The sequence below is a fragment of the Babylonia areolata genome, chromosome 19 (genome assembly GCF_041734735.1).
Source record: "Babylonia areolata isolate BAREFJ2019XMU chromosome 19, ASM4173473v1, whole genome shotgun sequence".
Classification (NCBI taxonomy): Eukaryota; Metazoa; Mollusca; class Gastropoda; order Neogastropoda; family Buccinidae; genus Babylonia; species Babylonia areolata.
In genome coordinates this window covers 14830003-14856972 of record NC_134894.1, presented here as the reverse complement: position 1 = coordinate 14856972, position 26970 = coordinate 14830003, and the positions used below count along the sequence as shown (strand labels likewise).

The 26970-nt window shown below is 42.0% G+C and overlaps 1 protein-coding gene across 1 annotated transcript in view; it reads right to left on the bottom strand.

The window, feature by feature from the left end:
- Positions 1 to 5615: 5615 nt before the first annotated feature.
- Positions 5616 to 26970, bottom strand: part of LOC143294077 (Y+L amino acid transporter 2-like) — a 25346-nt gene continuing 3991 nt past the window's right edge. The window contains exons 2-12 of the mRNA XM_076605498.1: positions 26531 to 26819; positions 23978 to 24202; positions 21059 to 21187; positions 20557 to 20656; positions 20063 to 20107; positions 17043 to 17166; positions 15547 to 15650; positions 14652 to 14748; positions 13341 to 13493; positions 11915 to 12095; positions 5616 to 6846 (exon numbers count right to left, since the gene is read on the bottom strand). Of these exons, the coding sequence (XP_076461613.1) occupies positions 6785 to 6846; positions 11915 to 12095; positions 13341 to 13493; positions 14652 to 14748; positions 15547 to 15650; positions 17043 to 17166; positions 20063 to 20107; positions 20557 to 20656; positions 21059 to 21187; positions 23978 to 24202; positions 26531 to 26813 (1503 nt within the window). The 5' untranslated portion in view covers positions 26814 to 26819 and the 3' untranslated portion in view covers positions 5616 to 6784. The remainder of the gene's footprint in view (positions 6847 to 11914; positions 12096 to 13340; positions 13494 to 14651; positions 14749 to 15546; positions 15651 to 17042; positions 17167 to 20062; positions 20108 to 20556; positions 20657 to 21058; positions 21188 to 23977; positions 24203 to 26530; positions 26820 to 26970) is intronic.

The window sequence follows — 26970 nt, the reverse complement described above, 5'->3', positions numbered from 1 at the left end:
CTCGATCAGCCACAGAATTGTGAATGTCACAGAATGTAGAGTAAGCATCACTCTCAGTGTCAATCTAACATTTTTCACCCAAACAACAGATAATGAAGATTACTGTCATTTGACACATTTCACAAATAGGTCACTGTATCGTGCACTGCCAGTGTTGCTCAGATTATAAATAAATCCTCAGAGTATCACACAGTCAATGTCATACATTGCACAGATAGGGAAATCCTAATAGCATTATACTGTCACCAGTGTCAGTGTCACACACACGTTGCAGAGATAGGGAAATCCTTAGAGTGTCATATACTGTCACCAGTTATTCTCTAACTGAAGAATATGTTCACTATGTTTCTTCTTCAACTTTTTCTTGCCTTCCTGTGATGTCTTCAACTTCCTCTGCAGGCTTTTATTTTCTTTCTTCAAAGCGTCAAGAGCCTGCTTGGTTTTCTCAAGTTCTTTCATTAGAGTGTCACTGTCAATTCTGGGCTCTTTAGCAGGTGGTTCATCAAGCGGTGCCACATCACTGACATTACTGCTGTTGGTACAAGGGCTGGCTTCAGAATCTGAATCGGAATGTTGTCTTTTTCGTTTATCTATTGCCACAATGACGTCTCTCTTCTTTGGTTGAGGTCGTCGACAATCTAGAGAGGGAGGAGGATTTGGGCAGGTGACGAGGGTAGGGACTGCAGTTGGAAGGAGTCTAGATTCCTGAATGTTCGTCGGGCAGTTGAAAGCCTTCTCCTCAAAGTGCACTGAGCACACCTGTTTCCTCTTGATGTTGGAGATGTTGACGTCAGCTCGTCGGATGTTGATGACCCATTTCTGGCATCTTAAAAAAAAAAAAAGTATTTTTATTTACTCACACCGTGACAGTGCACTCATACATAAAACCTCTCACCAACTCTTATGGAAAAATGTGGTGCACAAAAAAAGACAGATCCATACTGAAATACACACACACACACACACTCTCTCTCTCTCTCTCTCTCTCACACACACACACACACACACACACACACACACACACACACACACACACACACACATTATTTTGTTCCAGTGTTTTCCGCAGAGCAGCAGACTCTTTACTCCGGCTGGTATAAACAATGACCAGAATCAGCCAGAATTGCTTGTTTTCTACGACTCAATTTCTGTCTGTACTTTAAGACACTTTGAAAGCCCCCCCCCCCCCCCCCCCCCCCCACTTCCCCGCACCATCAGCGGTTTCCTCACAGGCGATACATTTCTCCCGAAGCAACGCAGATGTCTTATCACAATAAAATATAAACATCAACGTAGGCTGAGTCTGCGAAGCTTGGCCTCCCATGGAGAATGCCCAAACTGAAAAGAAAAAGATATGAACTTACCGTTCTCTTTCCGTCTCTGGGTTGGGAAAATTAAACATCCACACAGTTCTGCCCGTCCTTTCATCGATGCTGGTTTTGCTGTTATTACTGCAGTTAATTACACAGAAGTACTTCGCACCACGTGTTGATACTGTTGAAATAGCCGCCATCGCAAATCGTGTACAGGGATAACAAAATGGCGGCCCGAGTATGTACGGAAACTAACGGAACATACCGAAGGCGCGTATGTCCGTTCTGCCTATTTAGTATTCTGTGGGTGCGACTGCTGTTGTTGATAAGGTTTGTTTGTGCCGGCTGCTTTTCCCAGTCGATGTCTGACAAAAAATCCGGACTCTCCTGCCCCTCCATTACAACATGGCGGACCTGCTTCAGCTTCGTTACTGGGAGGCAGCCATGAACAGTCACCAACTGGACTTACCTAAGGAGCTGAGACTTCGCAGGAGAGGACGAAACGGTGGGTTTAGAGCCAGGAACAATGTCAGATAGTACAAAAACCTATCTACCATCTATAATACAGGCCAATGTATATTCGATCCACACAAAAAAAGGAAAAAAAAAGAAGAAAATGAACGATCTTTCTGCTCGTATCCTCTCTTTCAATGATTTTAGAACGTGCAGCCTTATGTGTATTGCTGAAACTTGGTTTAACTGTTTTATACCCGACACACAGTTGTAATGTACTCTGGGGGGTAGGACAAATGAAGCAGCAAGGAAGGGGGCAGGGGGTATGTGCGCATGTCAATAAACAGTGGTGTCATCCCAAATATATTACTGTACAACAAACATTGCCGCTAACTCCAGAGTTTATGACCCTTGGACAGAGGCCCAACGGCCTGCCCAGATAATTTACGCAAAGCCTTTGACAGTCGAAAAATGAAGCAGGGAGGAAGGGGGAGTGGGTATGTGTGCATGTCACCAAACAGTGGTGTCCTCCCAACATTAATTATTACCCATGTAAACAAACATTGCTCGCCTGCTTTGGACTTGCTGACGATTCAGCTCTGACAAGACTTTCAGCTGATGACGATGACACTAAGTACAAACAGGAAATCGACGTTTTATACAACTTGGTGTTGTGATAACGTTTAAGAGCTAGGTTTTACAAAAACAAAAGAAGTTCGTTATTTATTACAACTAAGGAGAAGAAACCCAGTATCAATGAAATTGCCACCAGAGGAGATATTGTTGAAGAGCTCAATACATGCAAATATCCTGGAGTAATTATTGACGGCAAACTATCATGGAATGAAAACTGAACTGCATTTGTGAGGAAAAAAAATAGACGGCTGAATGTATTGTGTCTGGAAACTAAGATCTTTCAACGCATGCAACCAGGTACCAGAAATGTTTAATTGTTCTGTTGTTTCCAGTGTTCTGTTTCATGGGTCTGTGTGCTAGGGCGGCAGTGTGACCAAACGACAAAGACCGACTTCACAAGATTATTAGAAAAGCGTTTGGGGTGGTGGGCAAAAAAACAAGAGAGCTTTGACGACGTATACCGGTGTAACGTCCCAAAGCGCCCCCACCCCTTCGGTAGGTTCCCCGGTAAACACATACATGTCCTAAGTCGTCCCATGGGAGACGCAACAGTGTCGTAGAACGCCGCCCGGGGGACCCATCTGTGTCCTGAAATGTCCATCGGGGGATGGTCTGGGACCCCCGCCCTTCCCCAGCTGTTTCGGTCCCCCAACGACATTATTTGAAAATCTTAACGAAAGCGTCTCCCTCTCCCTATGTACACAGACGTGTCTGCTTTTACTTTATATTGCAATACATTCCGTGCATATTTTGACGTGTGTGTTTTATCATGACCTCCAGGCAGGTTTTCACCACTGACCACTACCCTGTAGCCATTGCTGACCTGCTGAACATTTCCCAAAAGTGTCAAGATTGTCACGTCTAGTCTGTGCATCATTATGTCTTGGCAGGTTTTGACCGATACCTGACCATTGCTGACCATTAACTACCAATTTTCAAACTGCTTTAGTTTGTGAAGGTTTTGAAACATTAGGATTCTATGATAGGAATTGACAATGACCATTAACTGACAACTGCTGACTAATACTGACCGCTACTTAACCACACACCACTGCTGACTAACCACAATCCGAAAGTGATCTTTCAAGTTTGTGATTCATTACGATTTAATTTATGTACACGAAGCTCATTTACAAAAACAACAACAACAAAAACAGAAAAAAAAAACAGATGTGCCTCTATGGAGGAAAAACAGTGGGGAGGAAAAATATTTTACACCGAAGGGACTAACAAAGGTAAAGGGGGAAGTTATACTAGTCTTTTTAAAACTTTACTAGTTTCTTTGATACTGGCACAAGATAGAATCCTTGTTGTCTCAGTCATAAATGGCAGACATAACTTTATTTTGGCAAATGTATATGCACGAAATAACTCTACAGATAACATATCCTTTATTTGAAAGAATTACAAGAAAAGTTTGATGAATATGGTAGAAGTAATTTTCTTCTCTGAGGGGATTTTAAATGCGCTCTTAATAATGAATTAGACATCATATCAGGGCACTCTCATCGTCAGGTTGAAGTAAACAAATCCAATAAACTGACCAAGTCATGGGAACTAACCCACACCTGGAGAATATTCCACAGTGCTGAAAAAGAACACAGCTGGAAGGGGATCAGCTCGACGACTGGACTATTGTTTCATGTCCGAAGGCGTGTTGCATTTCAACGTATTATATCAATTCCAGTATGTTCCCTGTTCAGACCACTGAGCTGAATAGGAAAGAGTGGAAGCCGCGGTAATATAAACAGGCCGCCAGTTCTCCATCTTGTTAGAGGCTGGCAGCGAACATTTCACGGCTGGACAATAGTAGAGTGTAGATATTTTCAGCAAAATATCTAATCGTTATTTGGCAATAAACTGCGACAATAGGTATGGGAAAGAGTACTATTTGTTAAAGAAAAAAGAAGAAGAAGCAAACAAATGATCTTGTTTTTTTATATCTCTGTCTGTCTGTCTGTCTCTCTCTCTCTCTCTCCTCTGTCTGCCGTCTGTCTGTCTGTCTATCTCTATGTGTCTCTCTCTTAATCTTGGCCATAATGATAATAATGATAACTACTAATGATAATGATAATATCAATGATGTTGATAATGATAACAACAATTAGTAATAATAATAGTGATGATGATAATAATGGTGATAATGATAATGATAACAGTAAACAACAATAATGATAATGATAATTAAAGCAACAAATATTTGTCTTAGACAGCATTGGTATCAGTCGCTCAAGGAGGCGTCACCGCGTTCGGACAAGTCCATAAACGTTACACCACATCTGTCAAGCAGATGCCTGACCAGCAACGTAACCCAACGCGCTTAGTCATGCCTTGAGAAAAAAGAAGAAAATGAATACAAATAATAAAATAGAATAAAATAAAATGATAATAATAGAAAAAAAATAATGATAATAATAATAATGAGGATGATGATGATGATAATAATAAATAAGGATGAAATGAAATAAATGAATAAATAAATAACTTTAAAATAATAAGAGAGATAGATAACTGAAAAATAAAATAGAACAATACTTTTTAGATAAAAATAACCCAACTTTGTTTTAGACAAAGTTCATGGCAACTCGAACACTTAAGTCGACAAATGTTGCCCATCAATAAAAAAAAAAAAAAATAAAAAAAATAAAAAAGATAAGCAAAGAACTGTGCATGAATGGGAGTAAAAGGAAAGAAAATGAAAGTGAGAAAAATTAGCTTGGAGTTTGGATGTCCCACAAAAACAACAAAAAAACAAAAACAAGAAAACAACGGCAAAAACAGTGTGTGTGTATGTGTGTGTGTGTGTGTGTGTGCGTGCGTGCGTGCGTGCGTGTGTGTGTGCGTGTTTGATCACTATTATCTCTTTTTTCTCTCATTGCCCCGCTCCCTCCTGTAAGTTTCCGTCGCAGTTAACATTTTACAGCTGAGTAACCAATTCAATTCTCCATCTCTCTCTTGTCCAGTTGTTTGTATACATTAAAACCAAGCCACAACAGATTTGCCAGTTTAATTAGAGAGACTCAGAGAGAGAGGGAGAGGCGTTCGCGGCAGGCAGTAGCCTCCAGCAAGATGGCGAACAGCTGGCGCGCGGCCGGCCTCACTTCTTCCCCTTCATACTATTGAGCCCGATGGTTCAGACCACAGTTCAACAGATACAGAACTGAATGCTAGTGATCTTTTTCGTGGATCGGGGTACCGAAAATTTAATAACAGCTATCAAAGAACCAAACATTTGTCAAAGAAATGAATGCTGTTCTCGAAATATTGTTAAATGGATACAGTAACGGTGTTTCTAAAATAAATAAATGAAAATTATGTAAAAAGGATATTAGAAACTTCTTCTGTGACTTTGGAAAAAAAAATCTCTTGGAGTAACGAAATGAACTCCAAAATAAACAATTGCAGTTAAAAGAAAAGGAATATTTGTTAATTTGTTTTAAACCCCAGTAATGAAAATGCAAATAAGAGTTCATTGCAACTGAAGCAGAAATTATAAACATATATATTTTCATGCCTCAAGTGGTGTATGAAAGTGGGGAAAAACCGTTCTTGGCTACCCGCTTCCCCCGAGAAAATCACATCCACCGATGTATCAACTGATGCCAATAAAGAAGACTTAAAGTTCAAACATGGGTGCTTTAATTTTCATCAGACATGTATTACATTCTTGAAACTCAAGCCTTAAGATCACACTGGCTACTACTGGAAACATTTGCACTCCATATGGGATACCTAAAACACTGTGATATAAAATCAACAATTACACCATGTCCCTTCCATTTTGAACATCAAACGACCATGATTAAATCATAACTGATGATCATAATTAGTAATCATTATCATCGTATTCATATACTGATTGTCATAATGACCAGGTATCATTCGTCATGATATTTACAGTAAAATACCTTTACCAGAACAGATAACAAACATAGACACGTTACCAAATCCTGTTTCACCCCAACGACTCATTCCATCCTCCTCTCCTAGTTTTTAATGTAAAGATTAGGCCTTTGAACATACGTCTACAAAAATCAGTACGTGAGACGGGACATAGAACAGAATCCGTTTCTTGCTTCTTCCTACTTGTTGCTAACTAATCCAACAATAAAATAAATATTTAAAAAAACAGCGAGTAAACAAGTATACAACAACTAGGAGAAGTAACATAACAAATCATCACAAAAAACAACAACAGAAGAACAAAAACTACGAAAAATATATTTCAAAAGTGCTACGGAACTACACCAAGCAGTGCAGTGCTCACAGAGTCAGTTGTTCATAGTATTCCTGCGTAAAGTCTTAAAGAACACGACCAGGCAGTCATATAACACCTGTTCATCATTGCCTCTGCTTTCATCTGGATCCCGTTGTTGAATGTATCAGTACACTTTCGTGGCGAAGTCACACAGCAACAGTTTTCGGCTGATCTTTACGAAGAATTCTGAAACAGGCATCAGAGTGAGGGTAAGTGTAAGAACTGTGAGTAAATAAAAGGTGCACCGGAGCTTGTACACGTATCTAAGTGATGAATAGTTCACAAGGGTTAAAGGCCAAAGCTTCCATAGCTTTTTGCGGTCATCGGGACAATGGTTTTATATTTACTGTGTCTAGGAAGGTTCGGCATATAAAGGCGGGGCCCAAAACTTTCCTCCTGCTGTTTTACCCTTCCCCAGCCCGTCACATCCCCGTTCACACCTGGGTGGGGTGAGGAAAATCGGAGCAAAGTGCCTTTCACAAGTACACAACGACCTGCCGAAACGGGGCCTCGAACCCTGATCACTGGTGAACAGTGAACCAGACGTCTGCTGCCTGAATGATTCTGCAACAGCGGGTCTTCACAAGGGAACGTCAGGCTTTGACAGAACTCTGTCCGGTCTGACTCTTTTTTGTCTGTCTGTCTGTCTGTCTGTCTCCCGCCTCTTTTACCCTGTTACATACTTCATGCCACCAACACACTCTCACACACATGCATAAACACATACACGAATACATACCTACGTACCTACGTACTCTCTCTCTCTGTCTCTGTCTCTGTCTCTGTCTCTCTCTCTCTCTCTCTCTCTCTCTCTCTCTCTCAGACAGCCGACCGTCAAGCAAGACGGACGTGTTTTTTGCGGCGCTCCGTGAACACTGAACTGAACTTGACAAGCATTCGTGAACACTGCACTGGACAGAACAAGCATCCTTGCTCTTCGAAAGAGGTGTGCATTTTACAGTACAACTCTGATTTGATTTTTTTTTTCAGTTACTATTATTGCTTTCATAAACTTTTCTCTGTACTAGCGTCTAAAGGTAGGTCCGCTGATCATGCCAGTGTCTAACTTGCAGACAAGAAGCTGCTGTGGATGTTTTTATTTTTATTTTCAAAACTTCATAAAGCGGAGAAGTTGGATGGCAGTACAAGCACGGACTTTGTTTATTTCGCTTCGTTGACCACTGAGTTCTGTAAGCACTGTATTCACAGGATGTGTGATTGTGTCACTTTGTTTCACTGCGAACTGTAATGACACAAGACACTACAAGGAAGCACCAAGCTCCGCGAACTCTGCCTGTATTCTGAAAAAAATGCTGGTAGTGCTCGCGATTCTGTCAGCTACTCGATGGAGAAAGTAACGTCGCCGTTTTTAATGCTTGCTTGTGCCAACATGTTCTTAAGGAGGAAACAGAGAGAAAGAACACAGCAAGTTCGTTATATTCTGATTCTTCGACTGATTCTTGGTTGTCGTTGTGTTCGTGTTTGTTGCATGCCTCCTCATTGCATGTGGCGATGTGGAATCCAACCCAGGGCCAGTGACGGGGAAGGAACTTGGTGGAGGTGAGTCTTGTGAACCCAGTATCAGTGGCGGAAAAGATCAGGCCGTTGATTCTACTTTGTCCCTGCTTCACAGCGAGATAGCTCTTGTGAACGAAAGTGTTGTGAGAATGGAAATTGCCAGTCAGCGACAAGGACAAATGATACAAGACAGACTGATGAGTGTTGAAGACAAAATTGACCGCCGTCTACAGCAGGTAGAAGACATTCAGAACCAGCTGACCAGTGATGTTGGTGACTTACAGGCGGAGTGTCAGGTATTACGAGAACAGAACTTAGACCTCAAAGGGGCAATACATCTCCTCGAAAACAAATGTGACTACCTTGAAAACCAAAGTCGACGGAATATCCTTCTCTTTTTTGGCCTTCAAGGAGAACAGTCTTGGGATAGATGTGAACAACAAGTTCAACGGGTCATTAGAGAGGGAATGCAAATCGATTAAGAAATTGTCATCGAACGTGCGCAAGGCGCTGGCAAAGCGATTGTGGTCCGGTTCTTGTCATCCAAACAGAAGTCGCTCGTTCTCTCCCAGTCTTACAAATTGAAGGAGTCCGAACATTTTCAGGATATTTACGTCAGGGAAGATTTTTCAGAGACTATTCAAAAGAAACGAAAAGCTCTGATCTGCACTCAGCGGGATCTGAAGTCAAGGGGACAGACTGCCAAGCACTTCAAGTAGTTTATCCACTGGAAATTATACAAATAATGAGGCCAGTCTTGAATAAAAGCTAATTTGTGTTTGCACATTTCTTCTGTCTTTGCTGCTGTGTGCTCATGTCAAATGATTGGTATAAGGACAGGCCCGGCGCTTCCTTTTTTGAGGAAGTGTCTGAGTTTGTTCCAATGAACCTTTTATTTACCTGTGTGCTAGCTGAATCGGAAGCGTAAGCATCACTGACTTGAAGTTGTGTACCTTGTGTAATGGAGCGAGTTACCACTCTTTACTATTTGTTAATCATATCGTCTCCTGGCCTCATTATTTGTATAATTTCTTTTTGTTAAGGGATTTTCCCAGAGGAATGGACTAGAGCAATAATTGTACCGTTACACAAAAAGGTGATTCAACAGTCCAGACAATTACCGAGGCATATCACTACTAAGTGTTGTGGGTAAAGTGTTTACCAAAATTATGAATGATAGGCTGTATCTCTGGGCTGAAAACAGTTCTCTGTTAAACGAAGCACAAGCAGGCTTTCGTAAGGGACGTTCAGCAATAGATCACATTTTCACACTTCATGCTGGCATTGAAAAACATTTCTCTAAAAACACAAAATTGTATGTAGTTTCATTGACTTCAGAAAGGCATATGACACTGTAAACAGACACAAACTAGTAGCAGTGCTTATGAAATCGGGTATAAGTGGGAAAATGTTACGTATTATCCAAACAATGCACGAAACAGTACAGTCATGTGTGATGAGTGGGAGTGGGTTTTCTGACTACTTTTTCTGTTTGCAAGGATTGAAACAAGGTTGTAGTATGAGCCCAACACTTTCAACATTCTAGTAAATGAATTGGCAAATGAAATAACTATGAAAGGTAAATATGGATTGTCCCTCAGCTCAGCGGAGATTGACTTATTTTTACTACTTTTCGCCGATGACCTCACACTCATATCCACAACAGTGACTGGCTTGCAAAACCAACTAAACAATCTTCAAGAATCTGCACATAGACTGAGATTAGCTGTAAATATGGACAAATTTAAGGTGTTAGTGTTTAGGAAGGGTGGGTTTTTAGGACTGAGGGGAAAATGGCATTTAGATGGTAAAAAATTGGAAATAGTTAATACATACAAATACTTAGGATTAACTTTTTCAACACGACACAGTTGGACGGCAGCAAATAGAAGTACAATAGAAATCATTAGAACCTTGAATAGAATAGACTGCAATTCAGCTGATGTATTTTTAAAACTGTTTGATACGCAGGTTGTTCCAGTTTTGTTGTACGGAGCAGAAATATGGGGATTTGACAGATATGAACAAGTAGAAAGGATTCAGCTCTATGCTTGTAAACGTCTGCTGCATGACACAGATAAGACTCCTAACGATATGGTATACGGGAACCTGGGCAGGTATCCATTATGGATTAATTCAGTCATTAAATGTATAAGATATTGGTTTCGATTACTGAAGCAGCCTGAACAATTATTTTCAAAGAGAGCTTATAAAATGTTGTTAAAAATGTGTATTTGACTGTGCTTTCATACCTGTGAAACTGCATGTTTGGTGCATATCTGTTATGCATATGTGTGTGTATGTGTGAATGTGTGTCTGCATGTTTTACATTTATTTGCTTATTTATCATCATTGTTGTCTTTTTATTTATTTATTATTATTATTATTATTATTATTATTATTATTATTATTATTACCTTTTTTAAAACAAAATTTTTTAATTTTTATCTTATTATTTTTTTATGTTGACTTCATCACGTTTTTGCGCCTTATACGTATTATTATTAGTAGTAATAGTTCTTTTTTATGTATTTATCTATTATTTATTCACCCTTTTTTTCTTCAAGGCCTGACTAAGCGCGTTGGGTTAAGCTGCTGGTCAGGCATCTGCTTGGCAGATGTGGTGTAGCGTATATGGATTTGTCCGAACGCAGTGACGCCTCCTTGAGCTATTGAAACTGAGACTGTTAAAAATGCATGAAAATGGTACTGTCACTTGGGCGACCAACGTTCAAAATGTTCTGTGTGAAAATGGATTTGAGCAAGTGTGGTTGTTTAGATGTGGGCATGAGAGACTATTTTTCAAGAAAGACTGTACAACTCATTTTGCTATCGTTGGCATGACCACTTTGAAAATAGTGTAAGATACTCGGTATATACACAATACAAGACTTGTTTTGGAAGAGAGAAATACGTGGATGTTTTATGGATGAACACATATCGTAACACCCTTGCTCAGTTTAGGATGGGAGTATCACAGATTAATGTTCACAAATGCCGTTATTCAAGGAATCAAGAAAACTGGAATTGTCCATTTTGTAGTAACTCACTTGAAACCGAAATTCACTTCACTTTTGAGTGCCCTAAGTATGAAGACTTAAGATCTAAGTTTTTACAGAATATTGTCAATTACAAAATTCATAATCTGGAATTTGTGAGAGTTCCAGAAGATAGTATTTTTGTTTTTGCGAAGTTTCTTTTCTATGCCTTTAAGCTTAGATCCCAGACCTTGAATGCAGTCCAAAATATACAAATGCAATTTTTTCCCCTCGTGTAAATAATAATGTATCTGTCGACTGTGAAGCCCCATTGAAAGGGGCTGTGGCCTGTTCAATAAACTAGTGTCAGTGTCAGTGTCTCTCAGACATATACCACCCATCCATCACTCACTCCTCTCCTATTTCACATTTCACACACACATACACAGCTGCTACCGCACATACGCACGTGCGCAGACAAGACACACATACATACACACACACACACACCACTAACATCTCACGGGGGGAAGGGGAGGAGGGGCGGAGAGGCGGGGGGAGGGGTGGGCTTAAGCTTGCTTCTGAGGAAAAAAAAAAAAGAAAACAACAACAAAAACACCACCACCACTAACAACAACAACAGCAATAAAAGAAAAGAAAAAGGAAGGGAAAATCATTAATAACCACACACACACACACACACACACACACACACACACACACACACACACACACCTCTAACTGAAGCCACATCTCACCATTCAGTTTTCCCAGCGATCCCTGGCTGCTGCACATGCGCGAAGTGGAGAGGAAGTAGACAGGGATGCCGACGACGGCCACGAGAATGGAGACGATGTAACGGGACACGTCACGCGTGATGGCCAACACGGCCAGACTGACGTTCAGCCCTGCGAACAGCACAGCCACTGCTGTCGGGGCCTGCAGCATAAGGACGATGATCATGATTACCATGACAGTGAGGATGACAATGACATTAGCGAGGGTGTGCAGCCCGCTTGCGTGGTGGACTTTTCGTCGCTTTCAGAGCGAGAAGTAGGTCACATTACGACATGGGCAGCCCACCACCGTTACTTGCTTCTTTTCGTTTGCACTGCTTTTGTTCGGACAACTTTTCGGTGGAGTTTATAGATGGATCAGTTCGAATACGTAGTGGAAGATATATGATCAGAAACACGCTCAATGTAAACACAGACTAAAGCAAATAATGGGTGTAATTATAAAACCAGAACTTGCAAAAATAGTCACCGAAAATGTTCACAATCCTTTCGTCAGAACAGCGATTTCACGACCAAATTATAATCTTTCGGTGACGTGAAAAAAAGGAAATAGAGACTTGCATGAGCACGCAGTTCTCGCTAAAAAACAACAACCAGGAAACCCCGACGAAACTCCGATGAAAGCGGGCCTACACACCCTCCCTAATAATAACAATAATTCCCCGTTAGGTTCGTCACTGGCCCTTCTATAGGGCCTGCATGATGATGATGATGATTCACCACTGTATATGGGCAAACAGTGAACTTTGGACACTTGACATGTTCACAACATATGTGCAGACGTTTGGGATATTTACACAACACGGTCATCTGCTGCCATGTATTAATTTTAGACAGTGACCAGCATATGCAAAGAAAGCAGGGTGTTTCTACAATCACTACGAAGGCCTGTACACCATCAGCAGAAAACACAACATTGGCACACCACACACAGGCAATCGGCATTATCTACTCAACAGACACGAGTTGTCAGTAGCAGGGTGTTTATACAATTACCAAATACGTGCGGTCATTAGCTGTGTATTTATACAATTACCACATAGGTGTGATCGGTAACAGGTTGTTTACACACTCACCACATAGGTGCTATCAGTAGAAGGGTGTTTACACACTCACCACATAGGTGCTATCGGTAGCAGGGTGTTTACACACTCACCACATAGGTGCTATTAGTAGGATGTTTACACACTCACCACATAGGTGCTATCGGTAGCAGGGTGTTTACACATTCACCACATAGGTGCTATTAGTAGGATGTTTACACACTCACCACATAGGTGCTATCGGTAGCAGGGTGTTTACACATTCACCACATAGGTGCTATTAGTAGGATGTTTACACACTCACCACATAGGTGCTATCGGTAGCAGGGTGTTTACACACTCACCACATAGGTGCTATCGGTAGCAGGGTGTTTACGGCGCAGTCGGTACATGCCCAGGATGGCCACTGTCTCTCCAGATGCCCTGAACAAGGCGTAGGAACCCAGAACAGAGTTGATGTCTTCGGCCATCAGAACCACCACGCCAGCGAGCACACTCTGCAGGGCAAAAGGTGACAGGTGTGTAGTCAACACAGAATCGTATCATTAGTCATCCATCTGAATTTCCAGAGAGGGTCTGTCGTATCGTATCGTATGGTATCGCTTTGTATTGTATTGCGTTTTTATGGTCACAGCATGTTTCTAATGTGTGAAATTCGGGCTGCTTTCTCACCTGCCTCTCTGCCTCAGCAGCTTGGCTTCCCAACATTAACAACACCAAAAAACACAGACACCCAGGACAGGTTCTAAATACAAGAAAGGATGTGAAGATTTTTTTTTTATACAAACATTCGAACAAAGAATACTACAAAAGCTGCAAAGGACTTTCACTTTCACTTTCACTTTCTCAAGGAGGCGTCACTGCGTTCGGACAAATCCATACACGCTACACCACATCTGTTGAGCAGATGCCTGACCAGCAGCATAACCCAACGCGCTTAGTCAGGCCTTGAGTGCATGCTTACATATTTGTGTACCTATGAAAGGGGATTTCATTTTACGTAATTTCGCCAGAGGACAACACTCTCGTTGCCATGGGTTCTTTTTCAGTGCGCCAAGTGCGTGCTGCACACGGGACCTCGGTTTATCGTCTCATCCGAAAGACTAGACGCTCAGTTTGATTTTCCAGTCAAACTTAGGAGAAAGGGCGAGAGCGGGAATCGAACCCACACCCTCACGGACTCTCTGTATTGGCAGCTGAGCGTCTTAACCATTCTGCCACTTTCCTGCAAAGGAAATAAACCGCAGTAGTGAAGTGGATAGTGTCGCGAACTAACGACTGGAGGCACGCGGGTTCTAGCCCCATCAAAGGGGTTTCTTCCAGTCAGCTCAGAATCAGACGAAAGGGTGCTAAGGCCTCAGATGGGATGACTGAGACCACGCAGTTGAGGGTCATTCACTTCACAGACGTGTCTTTGGGAGTGTTGCTCGAATTTCCTGACTTACACTGAAGGTGTCTGCAACTCTCGGGCCTGGTTGACGCCAAGATTTATCACGAGAGCACATCCCTGTGAAGCAGTTCCACACAATGGACCTTCCAAGCCAACATAGTCATTGCCCACATCAACTTTCATCATCCTTAAAATATAGCAAACAAAATGCCCCAAACTACGGATCCCCCAAACCAAACGCGGCACTGAACCAGGGAGTACTGACCAGGACGAGGGAAGAGACCATTGGTGTCTTTCTGGACACGCTGATCATGCTGAGAACCTCTGGAAACAGACCGTCACGTCCTCCGATGAAATTAATTCTGGAACAGATCAGTCAGATTAAGTGCATCACTCAGGATATGAAGGTATGTGAGCAGCGCCACCAAGCGGGCGCGGAAGCTGGAACTACCAAAAATGTGTTTCTTTATTGCCATGCAATGGATCGTGATAAACAAAATCACAGAACCTAAAAAAATGATAATAAAGATCTCCATAGGAGAAGACTGCCTTTGAAATGTCGCAATAAAGACTACCTTTCGCAATATATTCTATCTTTTTTTTCCTTTCGAAACAAAGAGTACCTCAAATCATTCACGGTGAAGCCTGAATATTGTTCTAAAGTCAAGTGTATATGCTTCAGTAATGTGACCATTAAGCACACAATTTTTTACTGTGATTTGATGAAGCCTTATCTGCACGAAAGAGTGTCATCACAAGTGATTGAGAACTTTAATGCTTTTTAATATACCTTTTGCATTTATTATCTGTCGTTTCGTTTGCTAGATTAATGACTTCGTTTATACGAATTTAGAAATGTTTCAAATCCCCGTTTCCCCCAACTGACCATTCACCCCCTCTATCTCCTAAACGATAATACTCAAATGTATGTATTAATACTCTAACAAAATGTCTTTTAATTACCGATATGTGTGACTGGGCATTAAACAAAATTTCTCCTCCTGAATCAGGGCGTTCAAAAGGAATAGGTGTTTTCAAAACGAACGGTACTTTCGAAATAAACAAGGATGACACCGGATCTTTCAAATCAAACAAAATGTCATCCACTCGAGGCATACAACAATCACTGTGGTTCACAGTAAACAAGAAGAGGTGAACACCTGGTGGAAGTGAAGATGATGACGTTGACGATGCCAATGGCAGACATGGCGATGCAGGGGACGATGACCCACATCAAGACAGGCACCGTCAGCTTCATGAACACCTGTCAGCACGGAGTTAACCACTTGACTGCTGAATCTTGGTGAAGTGATACCAGTGTGGCATAAGTTTGAAATAGAATTCTACTTTCTGTGGAATCTTCAATGGTGAGATTGGTTTTGCTGATCGAATGTAATGCATGATGAAGTACATTTAGAGAATAGTGACCAACGTCCTGACCTGTGAGCTCAGTCTCATCCCAGTGAAGTGAGAGCCCATCACTTATGAACATAATTGCCAGCAGCAGTCAAAGGGTTATAAACAGCGATGATATTTTTTTTAAATGAACATTTTAATTTTATTTTTCAAGGCAGGATGAAACGTATATGCACATATAATTATGCTCACCCACGTCTACACTGTTCAAACCCGTGCATGTCTGGACATTAATTTGCAACGAGTGAACAAGAATGGGGCCGTGTAAAAGTACATCCACAGACTATAATAGTGCAGACAAACGAAATACCTACAGACATGTAAGACCCCTGCCATGCCCGCACTGTTACGTTCTCGCAAGAGTAACTATTAATCCATTACATGAACACATAAGAACAAGCTCAGTTCTTTCTTTCTTTCTTTCTTTTCTTTTGCGTTCATGGGCTGCAACTCCCACGTTCACTCGTACATACACGAGTGGGCTTTTACGTGTATGACCGTTTTTACCCCGCCATGTAGGCTGCCATACTCCGCTTTTCGGGGGTGTGCATGCTGGGTATGTGCTTGTTTCCATAACCCACCGAACGCTGACATGGATTACAGGATCTTTAACGTGCGTATTTGATCTTTTGCTTGCGTATACACACGAAAGGGGTTCAGGCACTAGCAGGTCTGCACATATGTTGACCTGGAAGATCGGAAAAATCTCCACCCTTTACACACCAGGCGCCGTCACCGAGATTCGAACCCCGGACCCTCAGATTGAAAGTACAACGCTTTAACCATTTGGCTATTGCGCCCGTCAACAAGCTCAGTAAAAGCTGTCATCTTTTCCATTCAATGCAAACAATAGAATCATACTGTTACAAACTACTCTGTTTGGGTATTTGTTTTATTCAGAAATGTAATGAAAGCTTACAAGTATAGCAGCGAATCTTACACTTGCATGCATGCGTACAGTGTTGTTTGCAATAAATGTAAGTACAAAAATAAAAGACTGAACAGTTTCATACATCCGAAAAGAAACGTACTGTTCTTTACATGAATTCCGGAATTTCTCTAATTTGTTCAATAACTTAGCAGCTGTTGAATCCCATCCCAAACCTTTGGGACAATAGGACAGCCATAATTTATTTCTTTTTCTTTCTTTTTCTTTTTTTTTTCTTTTCTTTTTTTTTCAAAACTGCATTTTCTAAAGATATAAACAGATGATGAGCATATGCGACACAGACACACTTACAGCAGCAACAGCGACCCCCGACACGATCTGTGGTGTAGTGAGCACAGCATGGTAAGACACGATGGTCAGCAAGTATACCACTGCCGTTGTCACCACAGACAGCAGAATGGCCAGTGGAATGTTTCTGGTGTCGGAGTACAAAGATTTCCACAAAACATTTTACTGACTGACAAACGGCTGATAATGAACAATTTGTATTTGTATTTCTTTCTATCACAACAGATTTTGTATTTGTATTTGTATTTCTTTTTATCACAACAGATTTCTCTGTGTGAAATTCGGGCTGCTCTCCCCAGGGAGAGCGCGTCGCTACACTACAGCGCCACCCTTTTTTTTTTTTTCTTTTTTGTATTTTTTCCTGCGTGCAGTTTTATTTGTTTTTCCTATCGCAGTGGATTTTTCTACAGAATTTTGCCAGGAACAACCCTTTTGTTGCCGTGGGTTCTTTTACGTGCGCTAAATGCATGCTGCACACGGGACCTCGGTTTATCGTTTCATCCGAATGACTAGCGTCCAGACCACCACTCAAGGTCTAGTGGAGGGGGAGAAAATATCGGCGGCTGAGCCGTGATTCGAACCAGCGCGCTCAGATTCTCTCACTTCCTTGGCGGACGCGTTACCTCTAGGCCATCACTCCACATCTCTGTGTGAAATTCGGGCTGCTCTCCCCAGGGAGAGCGCGTCGCTACACTACAGCGCCACCCATTTTTGGTATTTTTTCCTGCGTGCAGTTTTATTCGATTTTCCTATCGCAGTGGGTTTTTCTACAGAATTTTGCAAGGAACAACCCTTTTGTGCCGTGGGTTCTTTTACATGCGCTAAGTGCATGCTGCACACAGGACCTCAGTTTATCGTCTCATCCGAATGACTAGCGTCCAGACCACCACTCAAGGTCTACTGGAGGGGGAGAAAATATCGGCGGCTGAGCCGTGATTGGAACCAGCGCACTCAGATTCTCTCGCTTCCTTGGCGGACGCGTTACCTCTAGGCCATCACTCCACAATGGAGGGACAACGGATACTTTTTTTTTCAGTTAGATTTTGAAATTCTACATTGAAACGTTTTCATGCAATCTCGAATTTTATGATGTTAAAACTATTGTGGATTCTAAAACTTTTCAGTGTCGGAAAAACGATAGCGTTTCTCTGAATGTGAAAGGTTTGTGGCATACCTATTTTGTGAGAATATTGCTGTCATCGTCAATGATCTGTGTTGTATTTTGTTTCACACCAACTATACTGCTGGACACATTTACAATGTTGCCCAATATGTTCTTTTTCTTCAGTTAAAACTTCCGCACTAGCAGATAAAAGAAAATGGTAAAACTAAATCAATGAAGCAGCGGTAAATACCGCGGAATTTTTTGTTGTTGTTTGTTTGTTGTTGTTTTTTTGTTTTTTGTTTTTTGTCGACCTGAATATTTCTTTTGGTTATGATAGGTGTTGGGTGTAATACCTGTATTCACTCTTTCGACTTTTGTGCAACTGATAAAGAAATGCGGAACAAGGGTCGCTCTTTTCCTGAGAAAAAATCTCGACTAGTTCAAAATAGACAGAGTGAGAAGGATCTGAAAGAAAAGAGACATCAGAGTATTTAGTTAAGGGTTTTCGTTGTTGTTGTTGATGATTTTGTTTTTTGTACCAGTGCAGTCATTTGGTACAATGTGAACAGGACAGGTGACAGAACTGTTCCTTGGGCAGCACCGATTGAAGTTACTTTGAAAGAGGAAAGAGCTTGATGAGAACGGTCAATTCTGTTGACAAGAAAATCGATAAATCATACAACGAGCTTTGGACTTGCTTTTTGGGAAAGAAGCTTCAGTGCCATCAGATGTGGTTGGATGGCATTGGATGCTAATAAGAAATCCATAGACAAAATACAAACGAAGTTTCTCAAGGTGTGTATGTGTGCGTGATGAAGGCGAGTGTTTCGATTGGCTCTGTATGCAAACTGATGCTGATCATTGGACGGAACAGTGTATGACAGACTGCATTTGATAACTATGCGTTCAAAGCATTTCATAACAATATGGGTACGGGTAACTGTGACGATAGTCTTTCATGAAGATAGTCATTCATGGGGCTAGGTCTTTTGTTTTTTGGGGGGGCGGGGGCGAGGGGCGGGGGGGCAGGGTGAATAACTGATTCCTTCATTCGTGTTGTTTGTCGGAAGAATGCAGGCTGACCTCCCGTGGCGAACCTTTTGGTCTGTGAACATTTCACAATGGGGACTGGTTGTTTTGTTGTTGTTTTTTCTGGCCATTCCCGTCCTAGTTTTGGGGTGTGGGTGTCTGTTGTTGTTAGTGTGATACATGTTTGTGTAGTGATACATACTTAACGAAAATATTTTGGAATAAATTGTTTCACGATAATATTTTGGAACAAATTCTAATCATTTACGTTCATATTTGAGTGTGTGTGTGTGTGTGTGTGTGTGTGTGTGTGTGTGTGTGTGTGTGTGTGTGTGTGTGTGTGTGTGTGTGTGTGTGTGTGCGTGATTCTCCCCCAGATGTTCTCCAAAATGTGAATGAAGGTGTATGGATCTTTCCAACCTTCACGCAATAGTCTAGAGTACAAGGACCATTGTATTACGATTCCAATGAGTTAGTGACAAGGTGCAGGAGCCAGTTGCATTGCTTGGTTCTAACTTTTTGACAGTTACACGTGACTGAATGCCTACGTTGACCGGACTACGCCATTGGTCAGTTCCATACTACACACAATTAGTAGCGGGTCACGACTATACTAGGCTCTTCCGTCCGAGGAATGCGACTGGCTCCTCAGAAGAATAACCGATATAACAGTCTCAAAGAAGTATATGAAGATGCGAAAGCACCTTTCAAGAGTGAAGCTGGGTTCTAGCGATGTGTGACGCATGTGAGGGGATGGTTGTAACTGAGTCTGTCTGTTTTATTTCCTCACTTTTCAACAAGCGACAGGCAAACACACAAGAGGGGAAGGTGTGTGTGCCTGCGTGCGCGCGCGTGTGTGTGTGTGTGTGGGGGGACGTGGGGGTCCTACCTTTGCGGATTTTTCACCTCTTCAGTAGCCATGGTGAGGTTATCCCTTGAACAAACCAAACACATTTCAGAAGAAACTATAAATGCCACGAATATTGAGGCTACCCTCGATACTCTCAGACAAGCATCACCCTTCCCTTCCCCCTCCCTCTCACACACGCCTTCAAACCACCCACCCCAATCACCCCCATTACCTGCCCCCCCACCCCCCACCCCCAACACACACATACACACATACCCACACCCACACCCATACGTGTACACACAAACGCACACCTTCACGTACACCCACCCACCCACACATGCTCGCCTATTTCCCCCACACACACTCACTTCCACTCTCGCCCACACACACATACCCACACCCACACCCACACCAATAGACATATGCACTAACACCTGTTCCCATTTACACCCACATCCCCCTACACCTTTACTCCCCCTCCCCACGTCCCTCCTCCCCCACCGCCCACACACGAATGCGAACTCATTTACCATCCCGAATAAGCGTAGTTACAAGAATACACTGCCAGTGTGAGACTGCCCACAGAGAGATCCTGGGGTGAAAAGGGATCACCCAGCTCCTCAGAGATGCCTGAAACAATGGTTATTCTTTTTATTCACGCTCTGTTTACAAAAAAAGAAAAAAAGAGAGAAACAGATGCCTGTCAATACAATATACATCTACATATTTAAACTGTAATTCAACTAACTACCGAAAGCATCCATGGATATGACTGAATAAAAGAGTTCAGCCGTTTCTTTTTCGAAATATCACAAATTTTGTAAGCTGCCAAGACGTTTCCATAATCATAGTGTTTGATTAAGTGGATATCGCACATGAATCTCGAAAGTCTTGCCTCTCCTAATATTTTCAGAATATTCATAAATTGACAATCGCAAATGATTTTAAAATCGGTCACAGGAACTTCGTGAAAAGACGTTAGAAGCAAGAAAAGGAACACACACACACACACACACACACACACACACACACCATTCTTGAAGAGAAAAGTGACACCAATGACGATGATGACGACTAGGGCAGACAACTTGCACACAGTGGACGCAGTCTGGATCATAGCTCCTAGCCTGGTACTGCAACAGTTGAGAAACACTAACAGCCCTGCACAGAATAATAATGACAATGATAATAGTAATGGTGATAATGTGGACATGTAAGTGAATAACTGTCTCTACAATGACAAACATGGATTCAGTCAACATAAAATGTCATTCGTATACTCGGAAATGAGCAGTCAAGCTTTTCAGCACCAAAGATTTCCCCTCCCAGATCTAACTAAAATGTGCTGTGCATGTCGGCTTGCCTCCTCTTCCAACAAGTCAATCGTTTGATCAGCGACAAAAAGCTCTCGTCCTCTGCATCCCCCACCCCCCTTCTCTGTCCTCTGCATCCCCCACCCCCCTTCCCGCGCTTCGCGCACATACTCTGTCGTCACTGCCAATAACTTTGATTGATTGATATGGATACTTATATAGCGCCTATCCTCGGTCGGAGACCAAACTCAAAGCACTTTACAAACACGGGGTCATTTACACAACAGGCTGCCTACCTGGGTAGAACCGACTGACGGCTGCTATTGGGCGCTCATCATTCGGAACTGTCACTCGCTCAAAACAAAAATAAATAAATAAATAACAAGAAATAAAATAATGCTGTATGCTTCGATAACATGATTGAACAAGCGTCTAATTTTGCTATCAGTTTCGTCACTGTCATTGTCGTTACGTTCATGCTCTGACGAATCATCAGGCAAGAGAGATCCACCTCCATCATAAAACTAAGCTATAATCATTTGAATAGCCTGCTAAGCTATTCAAGCCCACGACTACTGTCTCTGCTTATCAAATGTTCCGACGTCAAATGAGGTAATCCCCCGTTCCCCGTGTGTTGCACGTGGTCCAGTTAGCAAATCATTATCGAGGATGAATTGGGGGTCTTCCACTCACTCAAAAAAAAAATATTATCCAGACACACCAAGCCAACCGTTCACAGTCTGTGTGTTTTCTTTGAGCCAAACTCCGATGACGGAAAATAGCAATATATGGAGAATGTCAGTGGAAGTTTTATAGGCACTAAGGAAGCACTTTTGTGTAGGACGTCAGCAGACGTCTCCTGGGTCCGAAAAGGGAAATAATATTTTTTAATGCAGGCTGACGCTCACACTTCACATTACGTTAACTATACAAATACGTATTGTGGACGCAGTACGGGGGAGGTTTTTTGTCCCGGTGTAGCATTCCAGACTGTCCCCCGGGGGACAACTTGACCGCTGGAAATGTCCCTCGGGGATTTTCTCGCCGTTCATAATGTCCCCTGCGGACATTTTCAGCAGCCAAAATGTCCCCTTTGTTGCATTTTAGCCTCGTTCTGAAATGTCCTCCCTACCCTGAAAATGTCCACCACCCCCACACCCCCGCCCCCTTTATGCGCGCTCTCTCTCCCTCTCTGTTTTTCATAACCCCCACCCCCACACATACACAAACACGCACACACACACTTGCACGAACAAAACAACAACACACACACACACACACACACACACACACACACACACACGCACACAACACAACACACACACACACACACACACACACACACACACACACACACACACACACACAGAGGCGTGCGCAATGAAAAAAAAAGTTGATGAAATAAAATGAATAGAATAAACCTCAGTGGCTCAAACAATTATGGCCAATACACATATGATCTAAATATCAACATTATATTTCTGTCTTTCTATCCACCTCATCTCATTATCTCCCCTCCACTCCCTGTCCCCATCCACCCCCTCGCGAGCTTTCACACGAATCAGATTTGTCTGTACGTATCAAATTAGCACAAAAGGCAGATTTTCAGATTAGTTGATCAGATCAGTGAACTTAATAATAATAATTGTTATTATTATCATATTTATATCGCGCTGAATCTTGTGCAGAGACAAATCAAAGCGCTTTCGCGTCAGTCATTCAAACGCATGCATAACTTTTAAACTGGAGAAACTGAAGACAAGGAAGAGGCAGGGAAAGAAGGCTATTTTAAGGCCAGACTTGAAAGAGCTGAGTGTGGACACCTGAGGAAGCGAAAGAGGAAGTTCATTCCAGTTACAAAGTCCAGAGACAGAGAAAGAACGGCGGCTAACAGTCGAGTGTTTGAATCTGGGTATGCGTAAACAGAGTGGATCCGAAGCCGATCGTAGAGAGCGAGATGGAGTGCAGAGGTGAAGGCAGCCACAGAGATAGGAAGGGGCAGATTTGTGAATACATTTATAACATAGAGTGCTGATCTTGTACTTTATTATATGTGAAACAGGGAGCCAGTGGAGATGTTGCAAAAGAGGAGTGATGTGCTCATATCTTTTCTTTCTGAGTCGGGCAGCAGAGTTTTTATGCGCTGAAGGGACTGAATGGGTGAAGCAAGCAAACCAGACAGCAGAGAGTTACAGTAGTCAAGGCGAGAGAGAATGAGAGAAACGACAAGTCTTGATGTTGCGTCAGTGGACAGATATTTCCGGACGGAACTGATGCGCCGCAATTGACAGTAGCAGGATTGACATGTCTGACTGATAAATTTGTGTAGGAGCAGCTAGTGTGTGTACCAGGTCGCAAATTATCTGGCCCAAATACAGAACTGACAATGTACTGAAAAACGAGCTAAGTTGACAGGGCTGCATATCTTTCACACGGATCAACTTTGTACGAATCTAGATAACACAAAAAGTAGGTTTTGAGATAAGTTGATCAGATTGGTGAACTTGTGTGTGTGTGTGTGTGTGTGTGTGTGTGTGTGTGTGTGTGTGTGTGTGTGTGTGTGTGTGTGTGTGTGTGTTCGTCTCACCACGATAACAAGACAGCACACACACCCCTCCACCCCCACCCCCCAACTCACCCAGGATGCACAAAGACAGCATCACTTTGGCAGGGGCGGGGGCCAGATGGGGACAGAAGACGAAGACAGATCTCAAGGCGTATTCCGAGGCGGCCAGGGCTCCTAGAGCCGTGGCACAAGGCCTGACCACCACCAGCTGTATCCACAGGTAGACGAAGCCCACTCCGTCCCCAAAAGCAGATCGTATATAGGTGTAGGTGCCACCAGACTTGCGGATACGTGTCCCTGTGTGCAATGGTTGCTTCAGTAATCACAGTGGCAATAGTTAGTTGAAGAATCAGGAGCAGCCGAAAAATTAATAGTCAAGACACGACAAATTCTTTATTATCGAGGGTAATAGATAAGCAAGTAACATGCTTTTTAGCATGCAGCCCTCGCCTTAAAGAGGGAATACAGCTAAAGAAGCGAAAATGAGTAAAAGGAAGAAAAAATCAAAACGCAATCAAAATACATCAGTATTTTCCGATTATATCACCATTTACAGCCAATCCACCCAAAGCAAAATAAGAGAGAGAGAGAGAGAGAGAGAGAGAGAGAGAGAGACACACACACACACACACACACACACACACACACACACACACACACACACACACACACACACACACACACACACACACACACACACATGCACTCACTCAAGAGAGAGCGAGAGGGAACCCACAAATTGTCGAAAGCAATACTGGATTTCACGAGACGTCAAGTTTTGTGAATAGGTGCATTTTTAGATTCTGCTTAAAGTTGTTGTGGTTAGTTATATTTTTTAAATGTGATGGTAAAAATTTCCAGTAAGTTGCCCCCCTGTATGTGAGACAAGATCAGGATTTGGAAGAGGTATATCCAACTTATGTACATGTCTTATGTTATTTACTGGGGAGTTATTTATAACTGAAGGAGGTGCGTAGCCGCTTATTATTTTGTGCATAAAAACAGCCATATTATATTCTAGTTTTAGCTCCAATGGGGGGGATATCAAGTGACCAATAATCATTAGGAGTTAACGAACATGACTTTAATAGAACTAATTTCAAAGCACGTTTGTATAATCAGGGGTTAGTAAGAGGTTTTAAAGTATTAGCGCTAACGGAATCCCACAACGTAGAAGCATAATCTGTGATTGACTGTATGTGAGCAATAAAGAACTGTTTACGGGCATGTGTATTTAGAAAGTGGTTTTTGTTTGTTTGTTTGTTTTTGTTTTTGTTTTGATAACTGGAATATTTTTTGAGACATTCTTTTACATAAGTAAGTAATATGTTCAGACCATGATAAATTATTATCGATAACTTTACCAAGAACTGTGTTTTTTGACTTAACATTGGAAATGAAGATATTGAATACATTTTTTAGCATTAGCTGGCGTTTCTGTCAAGTTGTTACAGACATGATTTACTTTTTTTTTTAGCAGTAAGAGACATACGGTTATGTTCCGTCCATCTAACTAATTTGTTCACACTGTCTTGTAAATTGGATGTCAAAACTTTAATACATGTATGGTTGGAGTGGATGGAGTTGTCGTCGGCAAACAATTCACAATGAGATTTGATGTAAAGAGGTAAATCATCGATCCTTGTGGTACACCATACCTTGTTTCTTGAAAAGTTGATTTGGAAGACTTAATGCAGTTCAATTGTTGTCGATCTGATAAAAATGAAGAAATGAATTGCAAAGTATTATTAGCTAAGCCATAAGAAGCAAGTTTCTTAGGGAGAAGAGAATGATTGATTTATTACGGCAAAGGCTTTAGCAAAATCAACGAGGACAACTCCTGAAAATTTGCTATTATTTATATTTAAGAGCCATTTATCGATCATTCGTGTCAGAGCAATATGTCAAGAATGGTTTTCCCTAAAACCTGACTGCACTGGGTGAATCAATTGATATTTGTTTAAGTGACACAGTATATGTTTTTGGATAAGTTTTTCAAGTGGTTTAGGAAGAACCGATCTGAAGAGTGGGAAAACATTAGAAACACACAGGAAAGTAGTTTTTATAAATGCACAGATTATGAATATACGTAACAGACTCTGTTATTGCTGGTGCAGAAATCTTCATGATCTCACTATCCAGTTCATGTATATCTTTGGTATTTGACTGTTTCATGGATTAGAGAGGCAAAAACTTCGGGTACTGATACATATAAGGGATGAAAACTTTTGAATTTATATTTTTGGACTGAAGTAATCGGTTACCAGTTCTAAATCATTATTTATCCATCTATCATTGGTAATTAACTTTTCACTTGTACTTAAAAAATGGTTGTTAATTATATCTGGGGTGATATCGTTAGTACTAGTTTGTGATTTAGTACATCCCCTGTCAGTATGTCTGTTAATGGCATCACAAATAGATCTTGAGTCTTTTTTGTTAGTCACTTTCTGTTGGTAAACTCCGAAGTAAACTCCGACGAAATAAAACTGCAAATGAGAAGCTATACTTCATGATAATGTGACAGAGAATAGAGAGAAAGAGAGAGACAGAGACAGAGAGACAGGGAGAGACTGACATACACACAGACACACAGACAGACACACAGATAGAGACAGGACTGACCGAGCTCAGCATAGCAGAGAGCCCCACAGAAAGCCAGGAAGGCACAGAAGGTCCACACACACAGAGCCACGCCCACGGACTTCCCCGTGTTCAGCAGAACCGCTTGGGGGGAGACGAAGATGCCCACCCCGATGATGCCTCCCGCAACGTAGCTGATGGCGGGGATCAGGCCCAGGTTTCTGGGCAGCTGTAGTGGCTCGGTGGTGATGGGGGTGTGGTTGTTGTCATTGTCGTTGTTGTCGCCCGGATTACCGGCCACTGTTCTTTCTTCGCCTTCAGTCATTGGTGCCTGTTGACGCAGTGTTTATCTTCCTCGTTATCATTAACACCTGGGTTGTGCTTAATCTGCTCCATCAACATCGCGCTTGGTGATGTGATTTCTTAAAACTAGATGGCCGTCGGTGGCTCTCCTGAGCCGACGCCCTTTTATGGATCTCCAT